General features: G+C 36.4%; 2 protein-coding genes across 7 annotated transcripts in view; one reads left to right on the top strand and one right to left on the bottom strand.

Annotated features, from left to right (window-relative positions):
* The window catches only part of LOC107695905 (inosine-5'-monophosphate dehydrogenase 1b-like), a 17,836-nt gene extending 3,140 nt beyond the window's left edge, over positions 1-14,696 (bottom strand). Inside the window, exons 1-12 of one of the 6 annotated variants that reach the window (XM_016496013.1) lie at positions 14,515-14,696; positions 13,988-14,161; positions 9,921-10,019; positions 9,773-9,847; positions 5,781-5,829; positions 4,032-4,133; positions 3,874-3,948; positions 3,559-3,765; positions 1,320-1,407; positions 928-1,127; positions 599-689; positions 412-507 (exon numbers count right to left, since the gene is read on the bottom strand). In XM_016496013.1, the coding sequence (XP_016351499.1) occupies positions 412-507; positions 599-689; positions 928-1,127; positions 1,320-1,407; positions 3,559-3,765; positions 3,874-3,948; positions 4,032-4,133; positions 5,781-5,829; positions 9,773-9,847; positions 9,921-10,019; positions 13,988-14,154 (1,249 nt within the window). In that variant the 5' untranslated portion in view covers positions 14,155-14,161; positions 14,515-14,696. Of the gene's footprint in view, positions 1-411; positions 508-598; positions 690-927; positions 1,128-1,319; positions 1,408-3,558; positions 3,766-3,873; positions 3,949-4,031; positions 4,134-5,780; positions 5,830-9,772; positions 9,848-9,920; positions 10,020-10,711; positions 10,777-11,768; positions 12,041-13,987 lie in introns of those variants that run through there. The other 5 variants (XM_016496012.1, XM_016496015.1, XM_016496017.1 and 2 more) reach the window with 5 other exon arrangements.
* LOC107695907 (ras-related protein Rap-1b-like) overlaps positions 10,735-27,503 on the top strand; it is a 76,465-nt gene continuing 59,696 nt past the window's right edge. Inside the window, exon 1 of the mRNA XM_016496020.1 lies at positions 10,735-10,794. The gene's annotated coding sequence lies outside the window, so the exon portion shown is untranslated. The remainder of the gene's footprint in view (positions 10,795-27,503) is intronic.

The following is a 27,503-nucleotide window of genomic DNA, read 5'->3' as shown; positions in this document are numbered from 1 at the left end:
TTGGTTAATGTGTAAAAAAAAAAAAAAAAAAAAACATGAATATTAGAATTGCAATTTTACTTCTGTTCAGTCAAATGACTATTATTATTATTATTAAATAACGTTACATTATTACTTGTATAGTAAAATAGTGTTATACTAATGTAATGTTTGTGTAATTTAATAAAAAAATAAGACAAAAATAACATTAAGAATAATAATAAAGATGATGACCATTTAAAAAAATTAAAAAAATAAAATAAATAACTGTGTCTAGGGTGATTTCTTTTATATCCTTATGCTCAAATCGACTGTAAATCCACATTTTAAAACTCTCAACGCTCTCATACCACCCTGAGGGTTTGCCAGTTTGCATCCCTGGCAATATATGGATACTTTGTTGATTGCATGCGTGTGAGATTGAGTCCCAACCTTCCTGTGTGATGCAGATAGAACCACAGCCCATTCCCACTCTCAACGCATCCACCCCTGCGTCTATCAGGTTCTTCGCCTGAGCAGCTGTAACCACTACAGAGAGAGACAGAGACTGAGGTTAGAGAACAAGAGTGAGCAACTGTGAAGTATGTGAACTCATGATAGTATTTCAATCCATATTTACCATTCCCTCCCACAACCTGCAGATCTGGGTACTTCTGCTTAATGTAATGGATCACGTTAATCTGGTATACGGAATTGCCTTGTGACGAATCCTGAAAAACAAATAAAAACCTCAATACTGGTGATGCTAGTGGGACTTACCTCACACTTCACCTTTAACAGAAACACCAAAATAGTTTATGACAGTTTTGAATATAGGCCTACATGAAACTGATCTTGGAGATAAGCTCCCTCAAGCAACAGGCAGCATCTGCTTTCGTTTCAGTTTTCAAAACCAATGACTGACAGACTGACATTTCGTTTAGAACAACCGCAGTGGCTTTGACCTACCAAAACCACTACATCCACCCCAGACTGCACGAGCAGGTCCAGACGGTATTTATCGTCTTCACGGGTGCCGATGGCAGCGCCACACAGCAGCTGTTTGCGGGAGTCTTTGGAGGCCAGAGGATAGTCCCTGTTCTTCTTCAGGTCTGTGCGGGCTATTATGGCCACCAGTTCATCCTTGTCATTCACGATGGGCAGTTTACCTGTCGAGTAAATGAATAAAACTCATTGAGACCTTTTAGAATTGTTAAACACTGTATTTTATAGTGTTTCCTGTGGGGGAAAGGGGACTGAAGCACTAAAAGTACAAACTAAAAGAATTTGATATTCAGTTAAAATGGCTGTGATTGTCCAATTAGACCTGATGACTGTAGTCTGTGTTTTGGTGTTCTCACCTTTTTTGCTGCGTTGCAGGATGTCATTGGCTTCTTTTAGTGTGACACCAGCAGGAGCGACTACAAGATCCTCTCTTTTAGTCATGGCCTGGAAAACAATTACAGATGAACAGCCATAAGGGTACAGCATGCCAAGCACTTAAGTAAGTTTAAGTTAAGTTAAGTTTTTTTCTTCTTCATCCAGCAAGGATGCTTTAAATTGATCAAAAGAGACACTATTTAATAATGTAAATAATACATTATGTAAACAGTATGTAATGTAAAAGATTTCTATTTCAAATCACTATTTAAAAAAATATTTTATTTTTTGAGCAGCAAATCAGCATATTAGAATGATTTCTAAAGGATCATGTGACACTGAAGACTAGAGTAACTAATGACTGCTGAATTCATCTTTACCACTACAGGTATAAATTGCATTTAAACTAGTGCTGTCAAACAATTAATCGCGATTAATCGCATTCAAAATAAACGTTTTTGTTTACATAATATAAGTGTGTGTACTGTGTATATTTATTATGTATATATAAATACACACACATGCTTGTATATATTTTGAAAATATTTACATGTATATATTTATATTCATTTATAAATATATTTCATGTATATATTTATAAACATAACATTTTTCACATGCATGAGTGCAGGGCTTGACATTAACACCCGTCAAACATACCTGCCAACACTCCCGTTTTTCCCGGGAGTCTCCCGTATTTCACACCCATCTCCCGCCCCTCTCCCGTTTTGTTATTTCTCCCGGGAAACTCCCGTAATTTGTATGGCCCTACCTCGTTATATGAATAATCACATCAATATATTATTCCAAGGTTGTCCAGTTGCCAGATCTTGTATGAAACGCATCCTACTCACACAATAGACAGATCATACAGTTTTGAACCCATTTGTGACCTCAACCTGGCAACCTACAACTCAGTTGCGCTGTTGATATCTGTGCATGTATACGGGGGAAGTTGAATCAAGCATCACTGCTAGAAATGGCATTAGAAAGCTCAGGTGGTGCTACGGCGAAAAAAAAACAAAATATAGCTGCAAATTCAACAACAGCTGGACGGAGGAATTTAATTTCTTATCGCGAAGCAGCATCAACAATTCCCACGCTTTTGTAAAGTGTGTCGCACTGATTTTAGTATCGGACACGGTGGGAAAAATGATGTAACGCAGCACAATAAATCACAATGCCCCAAACCCAATCCGCGTATCCCGCGTGAATACAGTCGGTTATGGCTTAAGTGGACGTAAACAGGTGGGTAAAAACTGGATATGTCTCATAGTATATACCGTCCATGCATTCAGCAGCCCAATTATATACCTGTCATTAATGTTAATCAAACAACAAAAGATGTTAAATGAATGTATACATGATAAATAAACCTACTGTAGAAATTTTCTACTGTAGAAGTTTATTTAATTTACTATTGTATTTGTAATTTGCTTGTTTGTTCTTTTTATATAGCCTAAAAAATAGCTTATAAAATTTCTCATATTATGGTCATATTGCCCACCCCTTGTCCACACATATATACCAGCTAATATACCATGTAGTCTTGATTTGTGTGGTCAGTCTGCATTTGAAAGTTTGAAAGGGTTTGAATCTAGCTAAATCAAGTAAAATCAAGTAACTTTAACATGTAACTTGCAATATGTAAAAAGTCAACTTTAATCATATAAAATGTAATTTGCCAACAGCAAAATTGTGGCCAGTGAAAATGCTGAGTGGCTAGTAACTTTGGAAAACCACTAGCAACAGTGGCTGGTGAGCAAAAAAGTTAATGTCAAGCCCTGCATGTGTGTAATTATATCTACATAATAAATATACACAATACACACACATTTATTATGTAAACCAAAACATTTATTTTTGGATGTGATTAATCGCGATTAATCGTTTGACAGCACTACTTCAAACAATATTTTTGAATCGTAAGACCAAAGAAGACCATTCTTTTAAAGCCTTTATGGACACAAACTTTTGAACAATAGTGTAGATCAGGGGTGCCCAAGCTCGGTCCTGGAGGGCCGGTGTCCTGAAGAGTTTAGCTCCAACCCCAATTAAACACACCTGAACCAGCTAATCAAGCTCTTACTAGGCATACTAGAAACTTAAAGGCAGGTGTGTTGAGGCAAGTTGGATCTAAACTCTGCAGGACACCGGCCCTCCAGGACCGAGTTTGGGCACCCCTGGTGTAGATGCTCAAGATCACACAGGCAGTCTTACCTCCTCTAGGGGTTTGTTATGATCTTTCTCAGACAGGAAATCAATGTCTCGTGACGTGACGATGCCGACCAGTTTGCTGCCCATCTTGCCCGTCTCAGTTATAGGGATTCCAGAGAATCCGTGTCGAACTTTTGCTTCAAGTACATCACCTACAGTGTGACGAGGACTCAGGACCACTGGATCAGTGATGAAACCCTGTTCAAACCTCTGCAGGCACATACACAGAGACCTTGACATCAAATATTAACAGGTACCAACACACACACTCACAGAAGACCTTACATTAAACATTTATGAACGGTGACGCAGTCTTACCTTCACTTTGCGCACCTCGTTGGCCTGAAACTCTGGTGTGCAATTATGGTGAATGATGCCAATTCCTCCCATCAGCTGAGCAACAAGTCCGAAACATTCATATTAATTATTGACAGAAGTTCAGTCTAATCAAAAAAAAGGATTTAAGAGGTACTCACTGCCATGGCAATGGCCATTGAGGATTCGGTAACAGTATCCATAGGAGAGGAGATGAGTGGGGTCTTCAGTGTGATTTTCTTGGTCAATGCTGAGGTCAGGTCCTACACAAAATATCATTGGAAATGATGAAAAAATATTTCTGTTAATAAAACAATTATGATCTCTTGCTTGACTTCAGGACAAAAGTGAGTGTATTTTGACTATGTAGTTCCATGTCTGGCCAATAGAGGCAGAAGAGTATCAATTACTGCTGTACCTCATCATATCAACAGGAATATTATGCCTAGTGATAACATTTTTGTGTGATAAAAACATAACTGTTTTTGGTGCAAAAAATAAAAAAAATTAAAAAAAACACTACTGTTCAAAATTTTGGAGTAAGATTTAATATATTTATTCAGCAAGGACACGTTCAATTGATCAAAAGTGACAGTAAAGACACTTATAATATTACAAAAGATTTTTTTACGTAAATGCTGTTCTTTTGCACTTTGAATTCATTAAAGAATCCTGAAAAAAAAGTATCACGGATTCCATAAAAATATTAAGCAACGTACAAAGCAAACATTACTAATAAGAAATGTTTATTGAACAGCAAATCAGCATATTAAAATGATATCTAAAGGATCATTTGACACTGAAAATTGGAGTACTGGCTGCTGAAACTTCAGCTTTGCCACCACAGAAATAAATATTAGAAAACAGTTCTTTTAAATGATAATAATATTTCACAATATTACAGTTTGTTTTTGATTAAAAAAATATGACATATGCAACCTTGGTAAGCATAAGAGAAGACACTTCCTTCAGATACACTGAAAAAGAATTTAAATGATAAGGTCAAATAACTTGAACTAATTCAAAGAATAGCACATATAAGCATGCACATGTGGGTAAAAGTGCATGTAAATCAAAATTATTAAAACAAAAATGGGTGGGTAGAAGTGGTTAAGATGGGGTGACTATGAAGTCTGTGACCTTCATTTGTACACCAGTGCTGAGAAGTGTTCCTCTAACACAGATAAGCTCACAAACATTCACCTTGTCAGTACCAACAGCCTAAAGTTCCCAAAATACGCTTTTGCATTCACACCGTTGGGGAAGAGTGGCCTCATGGGAAAACAGACACCATAGTGGGAAATTTCCCAAATCTATGGTTCAGTAAAGGACAGCTAGTGAAGTCTCAGAGAAAAGTCAGACACAGACATTAAAGCTGTTATTAAACCAGCCTAACAGGAGTTTCAGTTTCAATACTGGTCACACTCGCAGTTGTTTTGTGTTTTGAGCTTCGACCTCATTTAATTCATTATTATATTCAATACAGGGATTTTAAAGCCCTACTGTGCGCCAAAGGCAATAAAAAGAAAAAAAGAAAACAAAAGATAATACAGCAGAATGTTCAAAGTTCATTTAATTTTAATGTGTGCAAGTGGATTGTGAACATTGTTCACAAAATAGAACAAAATTCAAATAAAAGGGAGAAAAAGCAGCTGGTTTACAAGTAATTTGATGCAAATTTAAAACTGCTGAATTAAGTATTACAGAAGTCAAATAAGGTCACAAAAAGTGAAGTGCTACTTTTCACAATTAAGGAAAGCCTGTGAGCAATGAAACAAAGGAGACAGCCTTTTAGCTGAAAATAGTGAGTCCAGAGAAAACACAGATGGGTTGTTTAAACCAACACGTCATTGTGAAAACAAACCGAATGAGTGAATGAAAGTGTGGAGGATACAAGACAGACGACTCACCACTTCATCTGAGGTGAAGTCAATGAAGCCAGGCAAGATCAGGAAGTCACTGCAAACGAGACACATAGAGATAAAACAATCACTGACCAAGAATCAAATCATATATATATATATATTCTCTTGCAAGAGAAACAAACACTACCGTTCAAAAGTTTGGTGACGGTAACTTTTTTTTTTTGAATGTTCCTATTTTAAAATGCATTTTATTCCTGTGAAGGAAAAGCTGAATTTTCAGCATCATTACTCCAGTATTCAGTGTCACATGATCCTTCAGAAATCATTCTGATATGCTGATTTACTGCTCAAGATTTTCTTATTATTATAAATAGTAATATTACAAGTAGTTCAAAATATTATGCACTAATACATAGTATTACATAAAAGTACTTTTTTTAATTACAAATTTTACTGATCCCAAACATTTGAATGGTACTGCATACCTCCTTAAGTTTCATTTTGTCCATTTTTAGCATTTAAATAGATGCAAAGATGCAAAGACATGAGCAAAATGTTGCAAAACTTCCATTTTATTTTAAAGGGAGAGGAGGTGGTACTTATGCTTCAGATAAACATTCAAGCATAATGAAAACCTGATGCTGACTGCTGGATTTATGACACCTTAAATCATGAGGAGCTCTAAAATAAGTGTGGTTTTTGAGGTGAACTTGAGGAACGTCTGAGGCCCAGGCACATTCTGACATGTTCTCATTTACATGAAACAAACCTTCACCGGCCTACTGAAATCCACCGATACGTGCTATATAAATCCTGCTGACTTCCTTGACCAGATGACATAAATACTAGCAAGAACGAGAGAAAAAAAGCTCCTCATGCAGACGAAAGGTAACTACTTGGCAGATGAGTGCCAAAACCCAGTAGGGAGAGAGAAAGTTAGAAGGATTCTGAATAGGTTATGTATACGTAAAAATGAAGGGAGAGACAGAGGCAACTTGAAGGACATAAACATATTTTCTCCTCTTGTGGTGGGCTAAATAAGGAGTTTGTGTCGCCCACATGAGCTGACCACACACCCCTAAACATCAACAACACAGGGTGTGAACATCAAAAAAAAGCCCAAATAAACAGACAGTTGTCCTGATTAAATGTGCTAGAGTCTAGATGTTTAGTACAAATCCAAGAATTGTTTTGACTGCCAGGAATATTGCAGGGAGTAATAGTTGTTACACCACACAGGCTACTCCTAAAAGTGAAGTGGCACCAAGCAATAAAAGCTCTTATCCATGTTAATCAGATTATTTGTCCTAACAAGCCACAATGAATGGACATTTTTTCCAGTGAATGCGATGGCCCTGCCCACAATGAAATTGGATTGGTTCAGAAACCTGCTCCACATAACTTCATACTAACTATCAGATATGTTCTGAATGGTTGTGATTAAGTAGTGTTGCTTTGTTACTTTCTGTGTGTTTACGTACCTAAATAATCTCTTAAACGTACATATTAGCATCTATAATCAGTTAATGAACTCACTGCAGACTTTCAGCTCTACAGACTCTCTGGTGGAACAACAAGTCTGTTTTAGATGACTCAGACTGTATACTTCACTAGACTCAAAGACAGTACAGACTGAAATCCAGACTACCTCCAAATATGCAGACAAACACAGTGCCAAAAATATCACCACAGACTACAGCTTTATTCCAACCAGCTCTGAACAAATCCAGGTAACATGGTGATCCACTAAACCCTACATTTACAAATGTTTTTTTAATTGAAATTTAAACTGCATCCTAATTGTTCAGCTATATGGTTTCAATAAGCAGTTGCTCTGACTGAAGCGGTTCCGTAATCCAGTTGCGGTTTCAGTTTGAGTGCAGTATCTCCTTATCATCCATACTTTGTAGAGAAATGACATCTGACTAATCCCCTGCATAACTCATGCTATTTTTTTTTATTCAAAAACATTAGTGAAGCCATTCTGCCTCACTGTACTTAGATTCATTCACTGTTTGGGAAAAAAACAAGCTACAGGGTCACACTCAACAAACAAACATTTTCTTTCACAGACTAAAAAAGCCTACAAGAATTTAAGTTCTGCAATTTCACTTCAGTTGATTGTATTCTTGAGCAAGATTCAATGAACAATAGGAGGCAGACATGTTAGCCAGTGGGTGGAAATGTGAGGTTTTTAGCTTGTAAGAGGGGTTGATTCATAAAGAATATTTTAAAATCAAAATACACCAATGGGAAATAATAGCTCCATCCCTGTCAACTTAAAATTCAACAATGGGATCAATTACTTCAGTTATTCGAATTCAACAGACGGATTCAACAAATCAACAAATTGAATTCATATTTCAAATAGACTAAAAGTAACTAAAATAAATTCCTTTGCAAGTGCAAATTTAAAACAATAGTTTAGTTTTTAAGAGTATAGGTTTTTTATTTATTTAGAAAATAAATTGTTGAATACTGTTAATAACTTGAGAATAATACATTTTAATATCTGTGCATTCTTAAAGGGACAGATCACCTAAAAATAAAGTCTGTTATCATTTACCTTTCCTTACATCATTCCAAACCTGTATGACTGATATTTTTCTTTGAAGCATAGGAATATATTTTGAGAAATGTCTCCGTGTTCTTTGTCCATACAGTAGATGTCAATGGTAATCGAACTGTGGTTACTAACGTCTTCAAAATATCTTCTTTTGTGAGACAGAAAATCATACAGCTTTTGGAATGAAATGAGGGTGAGTAAATGATGACATAATGATGACATTTTTGAGTAAACTATGTAACAAAAGCCCAAAATCCTAAAAGGTGTGAGGTTTTTAAGTCAGATTTGATAGAGATCAAAATGGTGCCTGTTGCAACATTTTAATATAGTTTGAATAAACAGAAAAAATTCCAGATTATGTGCATTTTAAAATGACATGGCCTGAGTCAGCTAATGTTATAAATGGAGGAATTTGCTTGAATATTTATGGAGGCACAGAAATATCTTTTATCTCTTTGATAAAATAATCTTTCAAAAAACATACAACAAGCCTGCAAAGTAACACAGGGGTGAGACATCTCACATCAGTACAACAGAGGTCTGAGCCTCATGTGCCATATGCCACACAACAAAAAAAAACTGTTCAGATACAGTTATGCGTGTGCATTACACAAATCAATTCAGCACATACACACCTGTGTCAGATTTATGGGGGGTTTCAGACATAACTGTGTTTTCTCTATCCCTGTCTGTGTGTATGTGTGTGTGTAGAATGACACCCCCCCCTCACATGACGCCAGCGTGAGGATAGTCATGCGGCCCACAATGCATCCCTACACACTTTTCATTACATATAAGACAGTTATACAGCTGGACCTTTTACCTTGTAATCTCAATCTTAAAGGCGAGACTGTTCATGAACTCACCATGTCCTAATGTCACCCGTCAGAACACAAGTTTGACTCCTTACAGTCTACCATTACAATGCATTATGGGTAAACAGAATGAAGACATATATATGCATTGTCAAACATGACACACAAAACTGTATGACTTTCTTTAGTAATATACATAGGATATATTTTTTAGTGGCTGTAAAATGAAAGTCAGTGGGGTTCAATGTTGTTCAAACTCCCATCGTTCTTCAAAATATCTTCTGTTGTGTTCCAAAAAAGAAAGTAAGCCATACAGGTTTAGAATGACAAGAGGAAGAATAAATGGTGACAATTTTAATTTTTTACTGAACTGTCCCTTTAAGAAACCACTTTGATTTGAGCTTGTATAAATCAATCATGCAAATTATTACATACACAGAATTATATATCCTGGCTCAACCAAGCTAATATAACATGTGGCATAGATTACGATTGAAATCCCCGCCCCACCAGCGATTGAAATCAGAATCTTTTGATTGTCTCCCAACAGCAAGGACCCTAAATAGACCATCCAGACTGTATACAGCTGGAACGTTTGCGTCTCTTATTGAGCTCACTAGAAGACGATGTCTTAAATAAAGGGCCATATTACTCACTTGTAAGTCATACCGTCCCCCATAGAGGAAATCTCTTCCGCCGTGAGTCCGTCTCGGACAGACTGCTGTTCTGATCTGTAATGTGGATGCCCATTACATACACACAGAGTATCACTGCAGGGAGAGGAACCCAATGAAAAGCACTTACTTGTAGGTGAGACCATCTCCAACTGAAAAGAGCTGCTGGGCAGACAGTCCGTCATCAGGGATATAGCCCGTTCCTCCACTTATCAGATAGTCTGCCATACTGGAAAGAGAAATACACAAACACAACCTGTAAATAGCACAGTTCTCGTCATAGCTAATCTGCAACTTTGCTTTCGAGCAAAGTCCAACCATCTCTGTATTTATATTGGCATTCTGTTTATAGTCTAAATAGAATTTCCATTCAAATTTCTCATCTTTTCTGAATTTCCACTATATATAAAAATCCCATTCATTTTTCCATAGCAGAATATATTTTTAACAATCACTTAAAGACATACCTACTTTGAGCTGCAGAGTTATTAATCAATGGTATATGCTTTTGTTGAAGCCACCAGTTTGCATTATTTCAACTTTTTTTTGTTTTTTTTATTATCATGTTTAACAGTGATGTTTAACAGAGCTGTGTAGTTGTAGTTTTCATGAGTGAAAACTACATTACCCATGATTCTGCAAAGAAAGCTCCAATCAGATAATCAAAACAAACAATATTAGTAGTTGTCAATCAATATAAAAAAAAAATTATAACCTGAGAGCAGGGAGGGCAACAGCAAATTAAGCATCTTTTACACAATATTTACTCAAAACTCACTAAAATTAAAATGATCCATTGACTAGGCCAATGGTGTCCAATCATGCCATAGGAGGGCTACCTTCCTGCAGAGTTCAGCTCCAAACCTAAACAAACACACCTGAACTGGCTAATCAATCAAGATGTTTGAAATTACTACAAACCTCCAGAGAAATGTGTCGGAGATGAACTCTTCAGGCAGGTGGCCCTCAGGAAACACGTCTGGAAATCCTGGACTATGTTACTGGTAGATTTTTGGAACTGTTTTTAATAGAATATTAATAGATTATTATTTTAATAGATGTCTGCTTATATTTGGCCACTCTGTTTGTGATGTGTCTGTTTTAGTTTGTGCCAATGAGGTTGTCATTGTTTTACGGTGTCTGGCTGATGCCAAAAATGTTAACATGGCTGATATTTGATTTCAATGTGGCTGATTTTATAGACTCTGTCTGTACCAGTGGCAATGCCACTGTTTTTATTGACTTTGGCTGAGGTCGCTAATCTAAGTGACCGAGTATCAGCTGATATTTGTTTTTAAATCTACTCAATGCGGATGGAAATCAGCCAAGGTTGTTGTCTTATTCTGGCCAAATATCGGTCGATTTGTCGGTCTCTACATATTAATGTCAATCTAAGCACTTTTCCTTTTTCTGCTATGGAGGAAATAGTATTTATTTCAGGAAATGCATTTCTCATCGGTTTTATTTTAGTAAAAAGCAGTTAACAGGAAGCCACGCAGATTCTGTCTGTGTTAAACCACATGTCGCGACGCGTGGAATGTTAGGAACAATGCGTTTAGGTTCACGATGTAAACAGTCAATCGATAACCAAAACGCACGTTAAACACGTCCTGGTGTTGTAATGTAACTATCACAGCGCCGTGACCTACTAACATTATTCCATCTGCAACCGCGATATAAAAATAAACGAACAGATGTTGACACATGCACATAGACGGGCGTAAACTGACAGAAATATTGTATTTGTGAATTCATGCATACTCTTTGAATACAGTAAGTTAATCTACAGACTCGCACTGCTGGCCCGGTGACCTACATTTATGTACATTAATCAAATGTAAGTCAGGGAAACCCGGAGGAGTCTCTATCGAAATCAAAAGCGAACCTGGTGAAGATTTTCTTTGTTAGTGCTCCTCCTGCTACACATTACTAAAATAACCATATTTAACATGATACCCGAGTAAATATAAATTCAAACCTTTTCTATAGATGAGCACGCGTGTATCTGGAGCTGATGCGCGTCAGATGGGGAAACCCAGTTTACCGCTCTCTGTAGGAGAATGCGTTATCTAAAACCGGTTAGTTCATCTATACACCCTATTGTCCGGGTTTTCAGATCCTTCAGAGGGTCTCGTTTGAATTCGGGTTTTGTGATGAGTCTGGCTTTATGTAGAAAGCGAGGCAGACACAGAGCGCGCGCGTCATATCCTCAACAGCTCCACATCCACGTGGTGACGGCATGGTTAACTCTTTCATTACCGCCACATTAGTGCGTATATTCCATTCGTGCTCTATATTTATACATTGTGTATGGGTCAGTGTCAAATAAGGATGCCCGAGACATTAAAAAGGTGAAATCATTTGATATGGGTTCAAATGCATGTGTCAAGTTATTGAAATTAAATATTTGTATTCATGTGGCCCAAAATTAATTAATAATTTACACTATTTTTAGATACATTTGATATAATAAACTGTAAAACGCTTTTCTTAAGTTAATATATCAAAACGTGTTTTGTTTGTTTTTTACTGGAAGGTAAAAAAGTGAGGGTCTAAAGGGAGGGGAGGGGGTCACATGTAAATGTTGGTTAGGCCACACTGACAACAAGTGACTTTTTAACTACATTATTTTTGTAAGAATATCAGAATTTTAATATCAGACTTTTCTTGTATAATGTTACACCTCATTTTTTACTTAAAACTTAAAATTCTGAAATTGAAAAGCTCTTTATCATAAATTTGTATTCAAGTCACTGTCCAAATGAATGACATTTTTAATGTATTTTTCTAAAGTCCTTTCTCATGAAGTCTTGAATAAATGCAAAATAAGCCAATGACCCAATTACATAATGTTATAACCAGAGACAGGACACTTGGTGGCTCTGGTAATTGTCTAGCACCACTGCTAGATTTAAAAGTCAGCCACAACCAATTACCTGATGCCAATTGCTGAAGGATGACAGTGCTTAAGCAGATTACAAATCCTCTCCATTGACTGGCCAGCACTTTGCCCACACGAAAGCCCAAACTAATTTTGATAAAAGTAGTCTTTTAATGTGCACATTACTTATTCTTCTGAGGGGAAAAAAGAGAAAAAAATACAGTTTTAATGTTATAAAATGAGTAGCAACTTCGGCCATCCATTGAACGTTTTTTGTAATGTCTACCATGTTAATAATTTCCTCTATCCATATTCTCATTGTTTAGACACCGCAATGTAGCGCCTTGTAAAAACTGAACAATTATAGCACTATAATGCAATTCATGATCAAGTCTGGTGTGCTTTGCTTTGCTTTCCATTGATTAACATGGGTAGCCAACCATAAAACAGCAATTTGTACACGAAATTTGTTGGCATGCCATTCAACAACTCAAATTATGATCTTTTTCATTAAAGCAACCAAAGGCTTAATCTTTTACTTTAAGTCTGACACCCCCAGGCAAAATTGTCAGAGGCAATGGTAATGTGAGCACATATCCCATGATTGCCCAGGGAGCTTTTGGACCATTGGGGTGAGATGGGAAGTGCATGTGGGTTTGTAGCATTTATTTAGACAAGTGAGTGTGTATAAAAGAAGTACAGACAATAAGCATGGCTCTATTTGTTAAGAATAGTAGCATGTGTGTGTGTCAGAGGCAACAGCCGTTAAAAGCCCTGACCCTTGTCTCCTCCCATCACAACAGAGAGGTGAAGCGGTTATATGTAGCTCACCATATGTGGGTCAGTGGACATGTGGGTCAGAATATCGTCCTGCACCAGCAGCTAATTCAGTCATTTCTGTAAAGCTGCTTTGCAGCGATTTGTATCGTGAAAAGTGCTATACAAATAAACTTGAAATAAAATTGTTTTTAATTCTGACCCATTTGGACTTTGCCAGGACTTCACACTCCACTGCATAGCTGGAGAAGACCTGATCTGCTATGCCCAGAATAGCTCTTTTAAATGTCAACTTTTGCTGACCTTGCATCAGATTTTAAGCCCTTCAATTATACAAGCCTATTTTAACCCCTAATCTTGATGGTTTTAAAGATTAGAGATTAGAACAAGTCTTACATTTAATTATAGCATGACAAAAGGGGATTTATGTCCAAGTTGAATGCATTTAAGAAAAGAAACAGGCTCAGAAGAATATGTGATGCTCAAATCTCGATTATCAAGAACCGATAACATTTCTGACTTTGTGACCTTCGACTCACCTGTCTGGAAAACCTGCTCGTAAACGTGTTGTCGTGTAGCGCTGGGCTGCAGACTCATGTCCGCGCACATGAGGAACCCCTGGGAAGCCATTGGGAGAACATGCAGTGTTGTTCACCATCTCGTGGTTCATCTCCTGTTCTTTGAAGTCTTCTGGAATCTCCTCCATCTCCGTCCTGTTTAGGGATATAGTCTGTGCACTGTTCATTTCCAAAACAAATCCAACCAGTCCAAGCCAGTCTTGTGGCTGAGTCTTGTGCAAATTCAAATGATGGTCTCTGAATCCTGTTCAAAACAGCACAATTATGGATCCAAGATTCAGATTCAAGAATGGAATGAAAATAAGTATGTAACTACGAAGGCTAAAAGTGATCTATCTAGCTGTAAATCCAGAGTTAAGCGGTTTCATTTCAACAGGATCCTGTGGTTGTTTGTGCTTGATGAGGTGAGCGAAGAGCTTTGCTTTGACTGAGCTCATATAGCCAGGGCGAGTGAGTTCCCAGGAACTGTGGATCCATGCTCTACGCACCTGCTCACATGGAGACCAAGGTGTCACCGTGGAGATCTTCCCACCTCTGAATCCCACTGGCCCCTGTGTGCGAAAGCACTGGTATAATAGGAGGACCGAGAACAAGGAATAGACAAACTAGAGATAGTAAGGGAATGTTCAAGCCTGAGGGAGTTACATACTGGGACATTGAGGAGATAGAAAGGAGCGTTTTGCTCATGCGCTCTCTCTCTTTGTGGCTTTAACTGTGGTTCTGTCAAGAGCGCATGTCACTCACACAAAGAGGATTGGAGAATTAGACTTGGGGACCATTAAGACTAAAAAGGCACTTCACTGACAGACTTTGTGTATAAATGTGTGCGTAGAGCCAACAGCTGCTGGCATAGGAGGCATAAAACAAACAGACAAACAAGATAAAGCAAGCAAACCCAACAATAGCTGAAACAAACTCAAAACATAGATGAATCAACCAGAAAAAGTTGATGAAACAAATAAGCAAACAAATGAGATTAAACAAGCAAACAAACTATAGAACAACCAGACAAAACAAACTAGATAAACAAATTAGATCAAGCAAAAACAAAAAATAATAAATAAAAATAAATAAATAAAAAATAAAAACCAACATAAAACAACAACGTAAAACAAACATTTAAAATTTTGCTAGGGTGTTCATTGTGTTTGCTAGGTGACGCTTACTTACCCAAGTTAAGATAGCCCACCCCATGATATTCTCATACCTATATTATATTACATATATATTATACCTCATACCTATATTGCTTAGCCTCTGATATTTTTTTCGTCTGCCAAACAAAAATCGTTCTTTTGGTTTACAACTTATTTTGAAGTATCCTTCATGTCTAGCACATGCAGAATATTTAGGGTTAGGGGTTTATTCATAAACAATCAAGATAAATTTTTCGTCTTTTTAAATAAGTATGCCTTACAATGGCAAGGCCACAGATTATGTGTCAAAACACATTGCCATTGAGTAGCTGATAAGTGCATTGCGCACTATAACTGAAGGCTTTCTTTTCCTGTATATTTCATATTAAGCAAAAGCAGGTGGTTACTGGTTTGAGGCAGTAGCTTAAACTGAAATCCTCTTAGACATTATGAAAAAAAACAGTAGCTGACTGTCTTCAAAACCACACATGCAAAACCTGACACAGTGTGTGGAAGATCTTCGAAACTATGTAAAATCATTTATCTACATAGTTGTCTAAAATATATAATGCATTTGTTATCCTGTCTGGTGAATCAAACATTTCTCTTCTCATGTGGTTACCATGATAAGGAATCTCATGCATATTTTGTGGGGAGTCCCATTCACTAAACTGTGTGAGAGGGTCAAGCACATGACAGAGGTCCTCTCCTGACCTTCTGCTGCCTGTGTGTGTGCAGCAATTCAGTGCGTTACGGGAATTAGTCTGTGTGTGACTCGTCAGGTGAGCAGCTGGTTTCAGTTTTACTTTTTAAAGATAATGACATTTAAACAAAGCTTTCCTGATTTAATGCAATTAAATTAAATTGAATATATTATTTTATTATTTATCCAAATCTACCTACAGTCCATTGCACCTCTTACATGGTTTCAGTTTTACTTTTTAAAGATAATGACATTTAAACAAAGCTTTCCTGATTTAATGCAATTAAATTCAATTGAATATATTATTTTATTATTTATCCAAATCTACCTACAGTCCATTTCACCTCTTACGAAGATTTACTGTATACGAATGTATAAGCATAGCACTATATATACTATGACATTAATCAATTACCATATTCATATACTATGGTATTTACATGGTATTGTCTTTGTACACGTCCAAAAAAATGTTGGTACTTTTTTTTTTTTTTTTTTGGTTTCTGATCCCCCTATCGACCATTTATGGTAATTTTAAATATGGTAATCATCCATTTCTCTCTTTCGACCAGAAGAGAGCAGCATAGACGTTTACATCTTCATATCTCCTCCATTACACAGTTGCCCATATCCTCTTGAGACCCAGAAAAAAAAAGCTTTGTGAATTTAGTATTTTTTTTTCTTATTACATTGTTTAGAGCATAAGAAAAAAAAAAAGGAAAACATTTTTGAAAAATTATATTTTATTCATATGTTATGCTATGTCCTCTGTAGAGGACACCAGGACTCTGAAAATAAAATAAAATGAATAGACATGAAAAGGCAAAAACAATAGGATTTTAAAAAATTACCAATTAATTTTTAGGTTTCAGGATTTTTTTTATTCCAAAGTTTGTATAATAATTATTCTCAACTATGTTATAAAAGATATAACAGAATTATTTGATATACCACATTGCTTTATGCAATGTGTATAAAATATTCATAAACTGGTTTTCCCATTAAACACAATGTTATCTATACAATGTATCTAATTTGCATATTAATGTGCTGTTGTGACCGCATGTTGAAAAAAAGTGTAAATGGTAGTAATAATTGCTCAGATTTTCATAACATATAATATTTCATAAGAATATTGATATATAATTTATTTTCCTATTCAATTGTTTTGTCTCCCAAACTGTGTAATAATCATGCTTTTAGTCCTGGTGTCCTCTACAGAGGATGTGTATGAAATGATGACCTGTTTCATAACAGGAAGTCGTATTTGATTTGAAACCCCATAACATTTTCCGGCGATGTTGATTTATGACAAACAATTTGAAAATTAATCCGATTTAAACAATTACAAAATATTATCACATTTCCATAAGGATGTAGGCCTACAATTTTATCACTAAATTAATGTCAGCCATCCAAACATTTGGTATCTGTGAAAAGCCCTGAATGTGCTCTTTACAGGACATGCAGATTAAAACTGTGACATGCAAGATCTCGGAGAAATTCACTTAAAATCTACAGAGACAAAACTCCATAGCTGGGTCTCTCAGGAGGATATGGTTGGCTATTGCACTCTGATTAAATAAATTGCTAAACTTTTGAATTGCACACAAGGTCTGGTATTCACTCCAAAATCAAAATGGCTTTATAATTGAGACTCTTTAGGTTTTTGGGGGATTAAAAAAAGAGTTAATTTTTATCATTGTAGGGCATTGTGTCCACACACTGCTAAGACACCTTTATATGCAAATGAAGACATTTTGCATCCAATGTCTCCTTTAAAATGAAAATATTATAATCTTAATTCAAGTGATGAAGGATTTCGAAAGTCTGAGAGTCATCAGTGTTGAGCACATATTGTAAGTTTAACCCTGCCTGGTTTACATGTTTGAAAATGATTAACAGTTGAAAACATTAGAAATTTAGAAAAGTAATCAAAAAGTAATCAAATGTAATCAGTTACATTACTTTAATAAAGTAATTAAAAAGTTACACTACTTATTACATTTTAAGGAGGGTAACTTGTAATCTGTAACCTATTACATTTCCAAAGTAACCTTCCCAACACTGCCTACTGTTAATATTTTGTGTAAATGAATGCGACTATTGAATTCAAACACGTTTTAGTGACTTTTACTTTACGATGTTCCTTGGTACTTTCTGGTGACTCACAAAGAACATCCTGTTTCACTGGAATAAGCAATAAGTTCATAGTCATTAACCACTGACTGATTTTAGTAAAACGAGTTAGTTGTTTGTGCTGATTTTATAGATTTAAATTAGCAACCAGATAGGAATTGATGAGCAGTCTATTTCCGCTAATCGGTTCTTTTGAACAGTTTCAAAGAACCGGTTCGAAAACAGCAATTCAGTCATTTAGGAAATGCGTTAGTAAAACGATATACATCAATCGTTATACAATCGTCGTAAACAAATGTCACATGTTTTCTAGGCTAATTAATGTGATGTTTCGCGATTCGTACCGGTTTTGTGAACGGCTTCAAGTGATTCGTTGAAATGATTCCCCTCAAAAGGACGGTTCTTTCACATCGCGGGAATTTCTGCATGTTGGATGTTCTGAATTTTGGAAACTCCCACTTCACAGAAGGATTAGTATGATGTCATGACATGAAAAGGAAAGCTGGCACAGCTGTAATAAATTCCCACACAAGCAAGACCATCATCCCTCCTGGTAAGAAAGACGAGCGTTTGAACTTTATTTGTTGGGTATTTTGTCAGTTATTTTGGGTCGTATTTAGGGCATTTTATCTTGCTTCTCAAAGTAACATTAAGGAACTATTCGTTTCCCTTATTCAGCAAACGCATTTTCCCTACGAAATTGATGAGAAACCAGTTTACATGAGAAATAAAAATAAATGTATTCTTAAGCCAATATGTGTTATTAACTTCCGGAAGCGTGGCTCGTGTGCGCTTTTGTTCTTTTTAAATTAAAGGACAGTCCTGGATATCCGCAGCGAAACATGTCTGAACTCGGCTTTCTGAAGATCTGTTTAATCGGAACCGCGTTTTCCTTTCTGGTGGCTCTGTTTGGGCTGGTTGATTCTGTCGGAGGTCTGATGTATTCTCAAGGACTAGACTGGCCAGAAGACAGCTGGACGGAGAAGCTTCCCACCGTGTCTCCATCACAGACTACTACTGCTGCTGCCAACAACACCAAGCGCAACGGGTCGAGGTGATCTTCTCCACTGCCATCGGTGGCGAGTCTTTAATTGCACTAGGAGAAATAATCGGTGTATTAATGTTACTGACCTACTAAAGCCTGCTGTGGAATTATTTCCTCCTCTACACTACTGTGAGTCAGACATGAAGAACATCAATAATGGCTGGTCATTCTACAGCCATATTCAAGATTCAAGATTTTTATGTCACATACATGGTTATATGAGAAGTCAACTCTTCACACTCATTACTTTTTTTTTTTTTTTTTTGCTTTGTTGTTCTGGTTTCTGCAAAGAACTTGTCTGACTTTATATGAAGAAGACCCTGCAAGAGTAGAAAACAAAATCTTCGGGAGAGATTGAAAGCTTAAAAATACTACAAACATGCTACATGAATATGCTGGACTCAAAATATTGAACCCCCCCACCCCCCATTTAAACATGTTTTTAATGTTTGTGCCTTTTATATGCTGTTTATATGAAGACAATAATAAGACACAATGTTAATATGCATTTGTGTAACATGCTGTGTTCATCATAAGAAACTGTGCCATTAGGCAGCAAAATGTTTTTTGGGTAAAGGGGGTCTGAAAGATATCAGCCAGGCAAAAGTACGTGGGAAGCGGTCCTGACACGATGATCGTCGTCGCGGGCGATGTGCGGCGCACCGTCTCGATCAGGTATAGCTGGTCAGAGTGATTGTTAATCAGGTTAAATGTTATTTATGGTCCCGATTTTCCATGGAAATCCGCTCCGCTTTACTGAGACGTTCTTCCACAGATAGTGACATGTCTTTGCAAAGCTGAAGTTGCATTTTGGCAGCTTTGAAAAGAACCTTGACGTAGATGATTGTTATTGAGCAATATGATCTAGCCAAGCCTTTCCATAAAAGCCACAGCCCTATTTTTTCATCAGAGAAGAATTTTTTTATGGAAATGGCTGTTTTCAGTTTTTTCTTGTATTTGAATCTCACATCGTGTGATTTTATCCATACAGCTTTCTCTGTTTAGTTAGACTTCTCATCAGTACTATAAATAAATAAGATAAAAATGGGATAAAAGCGTCTAATAAATGACTAAGTAAATAAAATACTAGTTTTTCATGTTTTGTCAGGATGTTCCCATTAATCTAGTGACTTTTTAGTTCACACAAGTTGAGTCATGGCATCAGGAAGAGATAAAGAACATCTTGTTCCTGTGATAACTCCTACAACTAAGATTGTTGACGTCGTGTACATTTATAAAAATGTAATATGAGCATCATGTTTGTGTATTTGCTCATTTAAAGTACTATACAAGGGGAAAAAAGACTGGGGGAAATATTGATATCACCCAATACCCTACAAAACTTCAGTGGTAAAATATAATACAGTATAAAGAAAATATAATCACTTAACTAAATATGGCAACATGCACTCTTTATTTTATTTAATTTTTTTGGCAACTCTGGTTCCATGAAAAATCTTTAACGTCCCTGGAACACTTCTATTACTCAGAAGGGTCCAAATGTTTATTTGTTGTCTTCCACATCAAGAAAAAAAAGGTTATTTTAAGAACTGTTCACTGAAAGGTTCTGTGGGGAGCCCAAAATGCTTTTTCTATGGCATCACTGCTTAAACCCCCTTATGGAAGTTTAATATTTAATAGTGTGCAGGCCATATACGTCTACATGGGAATGCTAACAGACAGCTTTCACCAGGTATTATATAGACTTCCCAATTTGTACTGTAGACTTGCATATTAGTTGTGCCTATAGGCTATATGGAGCAACAGCGCTCTCTCTTGGATAAGACTTGAACAGAAATACATGCACACGCACACAACTGAATAAACTTCTCTAAAGCTTCAGTGGTAATACTCTCACTCCATGTTACTCTCCTTTATTTGGCATATGTAGCACTTGGACGATGACAACAAAGAATCTAATAGCTTGTAATTGTTATAGAGAGACTTTGAACATCCACCCTAACAGGAAGATGTAGCTAAGAATAGTTTCCACCTAGGCCTGTTGCAATAATCAATATATCGACTTATCGCGCAATATGTATATGACCTCAATAATTTTTAGTGACGCAATATATCGCCCATTATATTTACTTAAAAAATGAATGTCACCATGTTTTGTACATTCCACTTGCGCCTGTGTCTTTTGCAGCTTCTCATACATAATGTGGTGTAGTCACAAGGTGCTAGTTCACATTTAAAAAATGCTTCTACAAAAAAAGTTTCATCTGCAGATATGGCCTTGTTTAGGGATCTGTGCCTTTGTGCATACGGACATCTGACTGCTAAGTAGTGTTTGTGTTTTTCAGCAATAGTGTGCACCCTTAATTTACAGAGAAAAGAAGGTCAGGGAAAAATCTGTAGATGGAAAAATCTCCATACAAGTTCTTTGTGCATTTTTCTTTTTTTCTACTTGTTACTTTAGAAATTGTTTATTTACTATTTATTCAGGTTTTTTTAAGGTATCTAATATTTTGATACTTAATTTCCATGATCTAAATATTCTTAAAAGTTTAAAGTTTGTTGTCATTTGGAAGTGTGTAGGCCTTCTTGCATTATTATGCTGTTACATTATGATTATATATTCAGTGGCATAAAATGGTCTTTAAAATGACAATAATATCGCTTATTGCAATTATTTCTGGGGCAATATATCGCACAACAAAAAGTTATCGTGACAGGCCTATTTCCACCCACCCTCACCGATAGGAGTTCCTCTAGACGCTATTAGAAGAATTAGTTTCTCCTATAGTGGCTGGCCATCCCAATACTGCTCAGTTATTGTTCTTACTTCAATATATAGCCATATGCAGTAAAACAATATGGTCTGTAAGTAGTTGTTTGGAAAAAGATGATCTTTATTGTCTACTCGCACGGAAATTTGTCTTTGGCTCCACCCCACAAGATGGAAAATTACACAATATACATATCATTACAAAAACAGGACAGAACTATTCATGCATATTGACAATCAGACTCATGCAATGGCTTCCTCTTCTGGCTTTGTGCCCTGACGTTTGAGAATAAGATGCAGTATAACAAAATAAAATACATTTGAGAGGAGTGCTATAAGACATAATGTATGGATGTAGAATAAAATACATGGTTCAAAATATGAATAGAACAGCTCAGTAATTTGTCTTTGGCTCCACCCCACAAGATGGAAAATTACACAATATACATATCATTACAAAAACAGGACAGAACTATTCATGCATATTGACAATCAGACTCATGCAATGGCTTCCTCTTCTGGCTTTGTGCCCTGACGTTTGAGAATAAGATGCAGTATAACAAAATAAAATACATTTGAGAGGAGTGCTATAAGACATAATGTATGGATGTAGAATAAAATACATGGTTCAAAATATGAATAGAACAGCTCAGTAAAAAAAAAAAAACCTCAAGATTACATATTTTTATTATCCAATAAACATGCAGCTTGTGTGGGATGCTTATTTATTATTTCCCTATTAGTTTTCCTAAAACAAATCACACTTTGTAAAAATTAGGATTATCTAGTACATTTCAAATTTGCATAGAAACAAGGATTTGAGCATTGAAAAATGTTTATCTATCCAACATGTTAATTTCTGCATCTGCTAAGTAGTTTGGATGTTCAAAATTTCTGATAAATGAGGCATAAATATTTTAAATACTGACATTTACCTACATTTTTACAGACCTTAACAGTTTTTAATGCAAATATGTAGCTCACGTTCCTCTTTTCCCTATTTATCTCTGCGTTTACTGGAATTGCACACTAATTACGTAGGTTTTGTCACATTGCACCCAAATACATTATAATCATTTATCATTATTAGTATTAGAATTTTTATGTAGTTATTATTATAGGCTAGCTATTATTTATTCTATTTTTAATTTTATTTAACCTGAATAAAAATTAAGCTGTGGTCACATTAAATTTTTTTACCTTGAATCTTTTTCCTCAATAGTACAACCCATTAAACAGACTGTAACTATATCCTTCACAGCCTCGTTTTCCTTTGCGTTACATTAAATATGCTGTCTACTCTAATTAAAGTGTATTTGCCTCATCACCCACAGACTTTCACAGTTCTGAAAACAAAATTGTACATCTGATTCCTCTTCTCTCTATTTAGTTCAGTGGTTCAGTCTCATATGATGTTCTCCCTTTCACCCATTAATTCCCCAGCCGAGCCAGATGCTGATATAGCGGCGACATACTAATGTTGTCTCGTCTCTCACTTGCCACATTTAGTGAGACCAGCATAACTGCACACTGCTCACTGATCCGCATTTAAGGACCCCACCGATAGAAGACATCTCGGCTCTCATGTAGCTCAGGGCCACATGACTGCCGGCAGAGGGGAGGGGATGCTAGTCCACAGCAGGGAGTGGGCCTGCATTCCTGATGCCAGAGAGCATACTTGGCATTCCTGGCTTCTCCTAGTTGCTCTCAATGAGCCATTTGACTGGCGCTGAGGATTTTTCCCCCGGAGTGGCAGAGTCAGCCTCTGACGGATGAGAGTTGCTGCTCTGGAGAATAGGAGACCATTCATGCCATACTGGGACTAGAATGATGCCATTGAAATGCACCACGGAAAATGTTTAAAAGTGCCACAACTCAATTCAGTGTGATTTGGGTTGTTTTTAGCTGGTCACAGTCAAATAAAGCATTGCATAAATATGTAGACACACTAACAAAAAGAAGCAAAATGATCTATTCTTCTGTAAAGTGGTATGACTTAATTCAGTGGGGTTTATTTATGTATTATTACGGTCAAAATATTGCTTAAACATGTAGAAACACTGACAAAATAGTAGTGAAATATATAGATTTTTCTGTATTTGGGTGCAATCTTTCGGATCAGTTTGAATCAGTTATAATCTTTGTCACAAAATATGTTTTCTCATCCCTGTCATTCAGTATGGGACAACCAGATACAAAAACTATGTCATATAAGTTTTAGAAATAGTAAGAAATCTTGCATTCAATGGAAGAAAACATTGCCATTGATATTGCATAATTTCATAACCAGTGTTGGGAAGGTTACTTTGGAAATGTAATAGGTTACAGATTACAAGTTATCCTATTCAAAATGTAATAGTGTAACTTTTTCAATTACTTTATTAATGTAACTGAGGTTAGCTGAGCAGTGTTTCCCAACAATGACAGAGTTCGTACACCAAGCTTTGTTAACATAAATGCACAATCCTCCGCCTCTGGTCTTGCCGGAGTCATCTGCCGTCCTATCTGCCCGGAGCGTGTAGCGTCCGGCTAGCTCAATAGCATTATTGGGTACGTCGCTGTGTAGCCATGTTTCTGTGAAAACCATGACGTTGCAATCCAAAAGTCTCTTACTGTGAGTGATGCGAAGTATCTTATATATCTTATAATTATATAATATGTGGCATATGGACATTACTCTTTTTATTTGTAACAAAGTAACATGCATTTTCTGTAAAGCTGTATTGAAATATGTATTGTGAAAAGTACTATGCAAATAAACTAATTGTATTTGAATTCTAGATATGTATACAACTTATATGTGTGTGTGTGTGTGTGTGTGTGTGTGTGTGTATATGTGTGATATATGTATACATACAAAATGAGCTGGCCCAGATCCGGCATGGTGCTGGACCAGATCCGACCCACATTTGGCCCAAATCACCATAAAGGAATCCGCATCTGGTCCAGAGCTGACCCAGTTCTGGTCCAGATCCGGAAAAACGGATCCGTGCCGGTATTGGCCCGTTGTGCCAAAAGCCACCGGCCCGAGTCCGTTGTGCGGATCTGGACCAGAACTTCCGATGGTCTGGGCCAGATCTGGCCCAGATTATTTTTGCTATCTGGGGCAGAACGTGCAGGATTCATATATTGTCGCGGCTTAATATTCACATACACTAGTCCATATCGCGTTTTGATTCAAGTGCACTGACGTACTTTTGATTTATTCGTCCAAAATGTGGCATATTCCTTCCGCGTTAGGCTATAGGAATTCCGTTTTTACGACTGGATTCTACGAACCAGTCTGTGTTTTCTGCATCGCGGAAATTATAGGGCCGTATGTCTCAGAGTAGTCAGCGCAATTTGGGAACGAAATCAATTAAATCTGTATGTGGAAGTGTGTAAATATTCAAATGTAATCCCCTTTGTAATCGTTAACATGTTCATAAGTAACTGTAATTGAATTACACATTATTTCTTAGTAACTGTAACTGATTACAGTTACATTTATTTTGTAATTAAATTACGTAACGCCGTTACATGTAACTAGTTACTCCCCAACACTGTTCATAACATTTCTCACCCTGACAAGACATGGTAGCACTATTTTTTTTATATAGACGATGCATAAAAAAGTGTATGTATAGGCACACACACACACACATATGAAGAGTTCAGATGCAAAAGTGCCGTCTGAAATTTTCTTCTATAGTGAACATTTTTATCAGGCTCCTATATTTGTTCAATTATTTCACTTTAATTGCATGGAAAAGGGACATAGGAGTCTGATAAAATGCTCATTTTAGATTAAAATTTCAGATGGCACTTAGAGGGCTTTTGCATCTGAACTCTTATATATGAAAGGTATAATTGACTTCGGTCCGTTGAATTCTTAGAAAATAATGCACACCCGAGGTGTAACGTCCATTCCGCCATCACCACCTCAGGACCGAAGTAAATTGTTCCGCTTGTACTACGGTTGCCACACCTCAAGACATCAATCAGATGATATATTTTAAGGCATTTGTCCGGTTTTTCAACTTGAAACTCTATTGAGAGTAGGATTAGCTTGTAACACTTCAAAGAGAAAGGAAAACTTGAAATCGCATCATGTGACCCCTTAAAGACCTTTGAAATACTCAAATAATTTGGCGAAGTGATATGGACATGTAATGCGGTCAAGACCTGCCTGGAACTACGTTCGCCGTGCATTTCCTTGAAAATAATTGCACACCTTAGAACACATGTGTCAAACTCAAGGCCCTCGGACCTATTCCGGCCCGCCACATAATTTTATGTGGCCCGCGAGAGCATATGATTGTCTTAAAATAAAAATCTATGCTGCTTTATTTCGTAAATTATGAAAGTGCGTATCAGTACCACAAGTTTCTGTTTCTATTTGGAGTTCTATTTATACGCAGAAATTGACTTTGGTGTGCATATGATATGCAATGGTTAGGATTACGGGTGTGGGAGTTTTCCGTTGATGACGACTGCGTGGACGGCTCAAAGGAATAAAGCGGACCTCATCAAGTGCTCGAGCACCAATGGTCAAGCAGCACACACGGAAAAACCCGATATTCTCCTTTCAATTAACAAATTTTTAAAAATCGATTGCAGCTTTCAGACACGACTTTCTTCTCGTTTTAGTAGATTAGTTTAATTAACGCAACCTGGTGTTTTAGTGTACGCAGTAGTCAGTGGTTTAGTAAATCTGGATCAGTCAGGTCAAGGTAGCTCGTTCAGTGGTCTTTTGGCGTCCCCCTGTGTTCTTGTTTGGTATCACAGATTGATTTTTTTTTATTAAAAGTGCAGTAAACTACTAAATGTAATGTAGAAATGTTCATTTTCTGTGAAGCTGCTTCGCAACAGTGTATCATGAAAAGCGCTATACAAATAAATGTGAATTGAATTGCAAACAATTATTTATTTATTTATTTATTTATTGTGGCACTATATACATTCATTGCGAATTATGAAAATTAAAAAGTACTTTTTTAGTACTTTAGTTTGTATTTATTTATTTTTGGGTGAGGGAGTGGGGTTGAGTACCACCACTTTTTTTTTTCTACTACAAGCATTGATTGCGTATCATATGCACACCAAAGTAAATTTCTGTGTATAAATCGCATGCCAAATAGAAACAGAAAATCATGCTATTGATACATTTATAGAGTAATTTGGATTTCTTAACCTGATAAATTAAAAGGATTTATGTTAAAATAACAGAGCAATTACATATATTTTTACATCTATGCAAATGCATGCAATATTTGTAACTTATATAAGTAATAATAAAATAAAGAGACCGTTATTTAACAATATATAATATATATTATATAATAATAAAGTTAAGGAATAGTAACATTTGTCTTACAATTAAAACCGGCCCTTTGATGGCAGCCATAATGTTGAAGTGGCCCTCAGTGAAAATGAGTTTGACACCATCGTCAGCCAATCAGATTCAAGCATTCAACGGCCCCGTAGTGTATGTGTATGTGTATGTGTGTATATATATATTTAAATATAAAGGAAAGTGAGTAATAATTATATGTTTAAAATCAGTAAAGAAACAGTAACTAAAAGTACCGTGGGACTCCTACCATATTTATTTTACTACTATCCTTGTAATACCGTGTTTTCTTGACATGTACCATTGTTGAAGTACCTTGGGATACCAGCAACATGGTATTACCATCGGATACAATCACTGTACCATGATACCACTACAGTACCCCCCCCCC

This window comes from Sinocyclocheilus anshuiensis, unplaced genomic scaffold (genome assembly GCF_001515605.1).
Source record: "Sinocyclocheilus anshuiensis isolate Anshui unplaced genomic scaffold, SAMN03320099.WGS_v1.1 scaffold538, whole genome shotgun sequence".
Taxonomy (NCBI): Eukaryota; Metazoa; Chordata; class Actinopteri; order Cypriniformes; family Cyprinidae; genus Sinocyclocheilus; species Sinocyclocheilus anshuiensis.
This window is presented reverse-complemented; position numbering and strand designations above follow the sequence as displayed.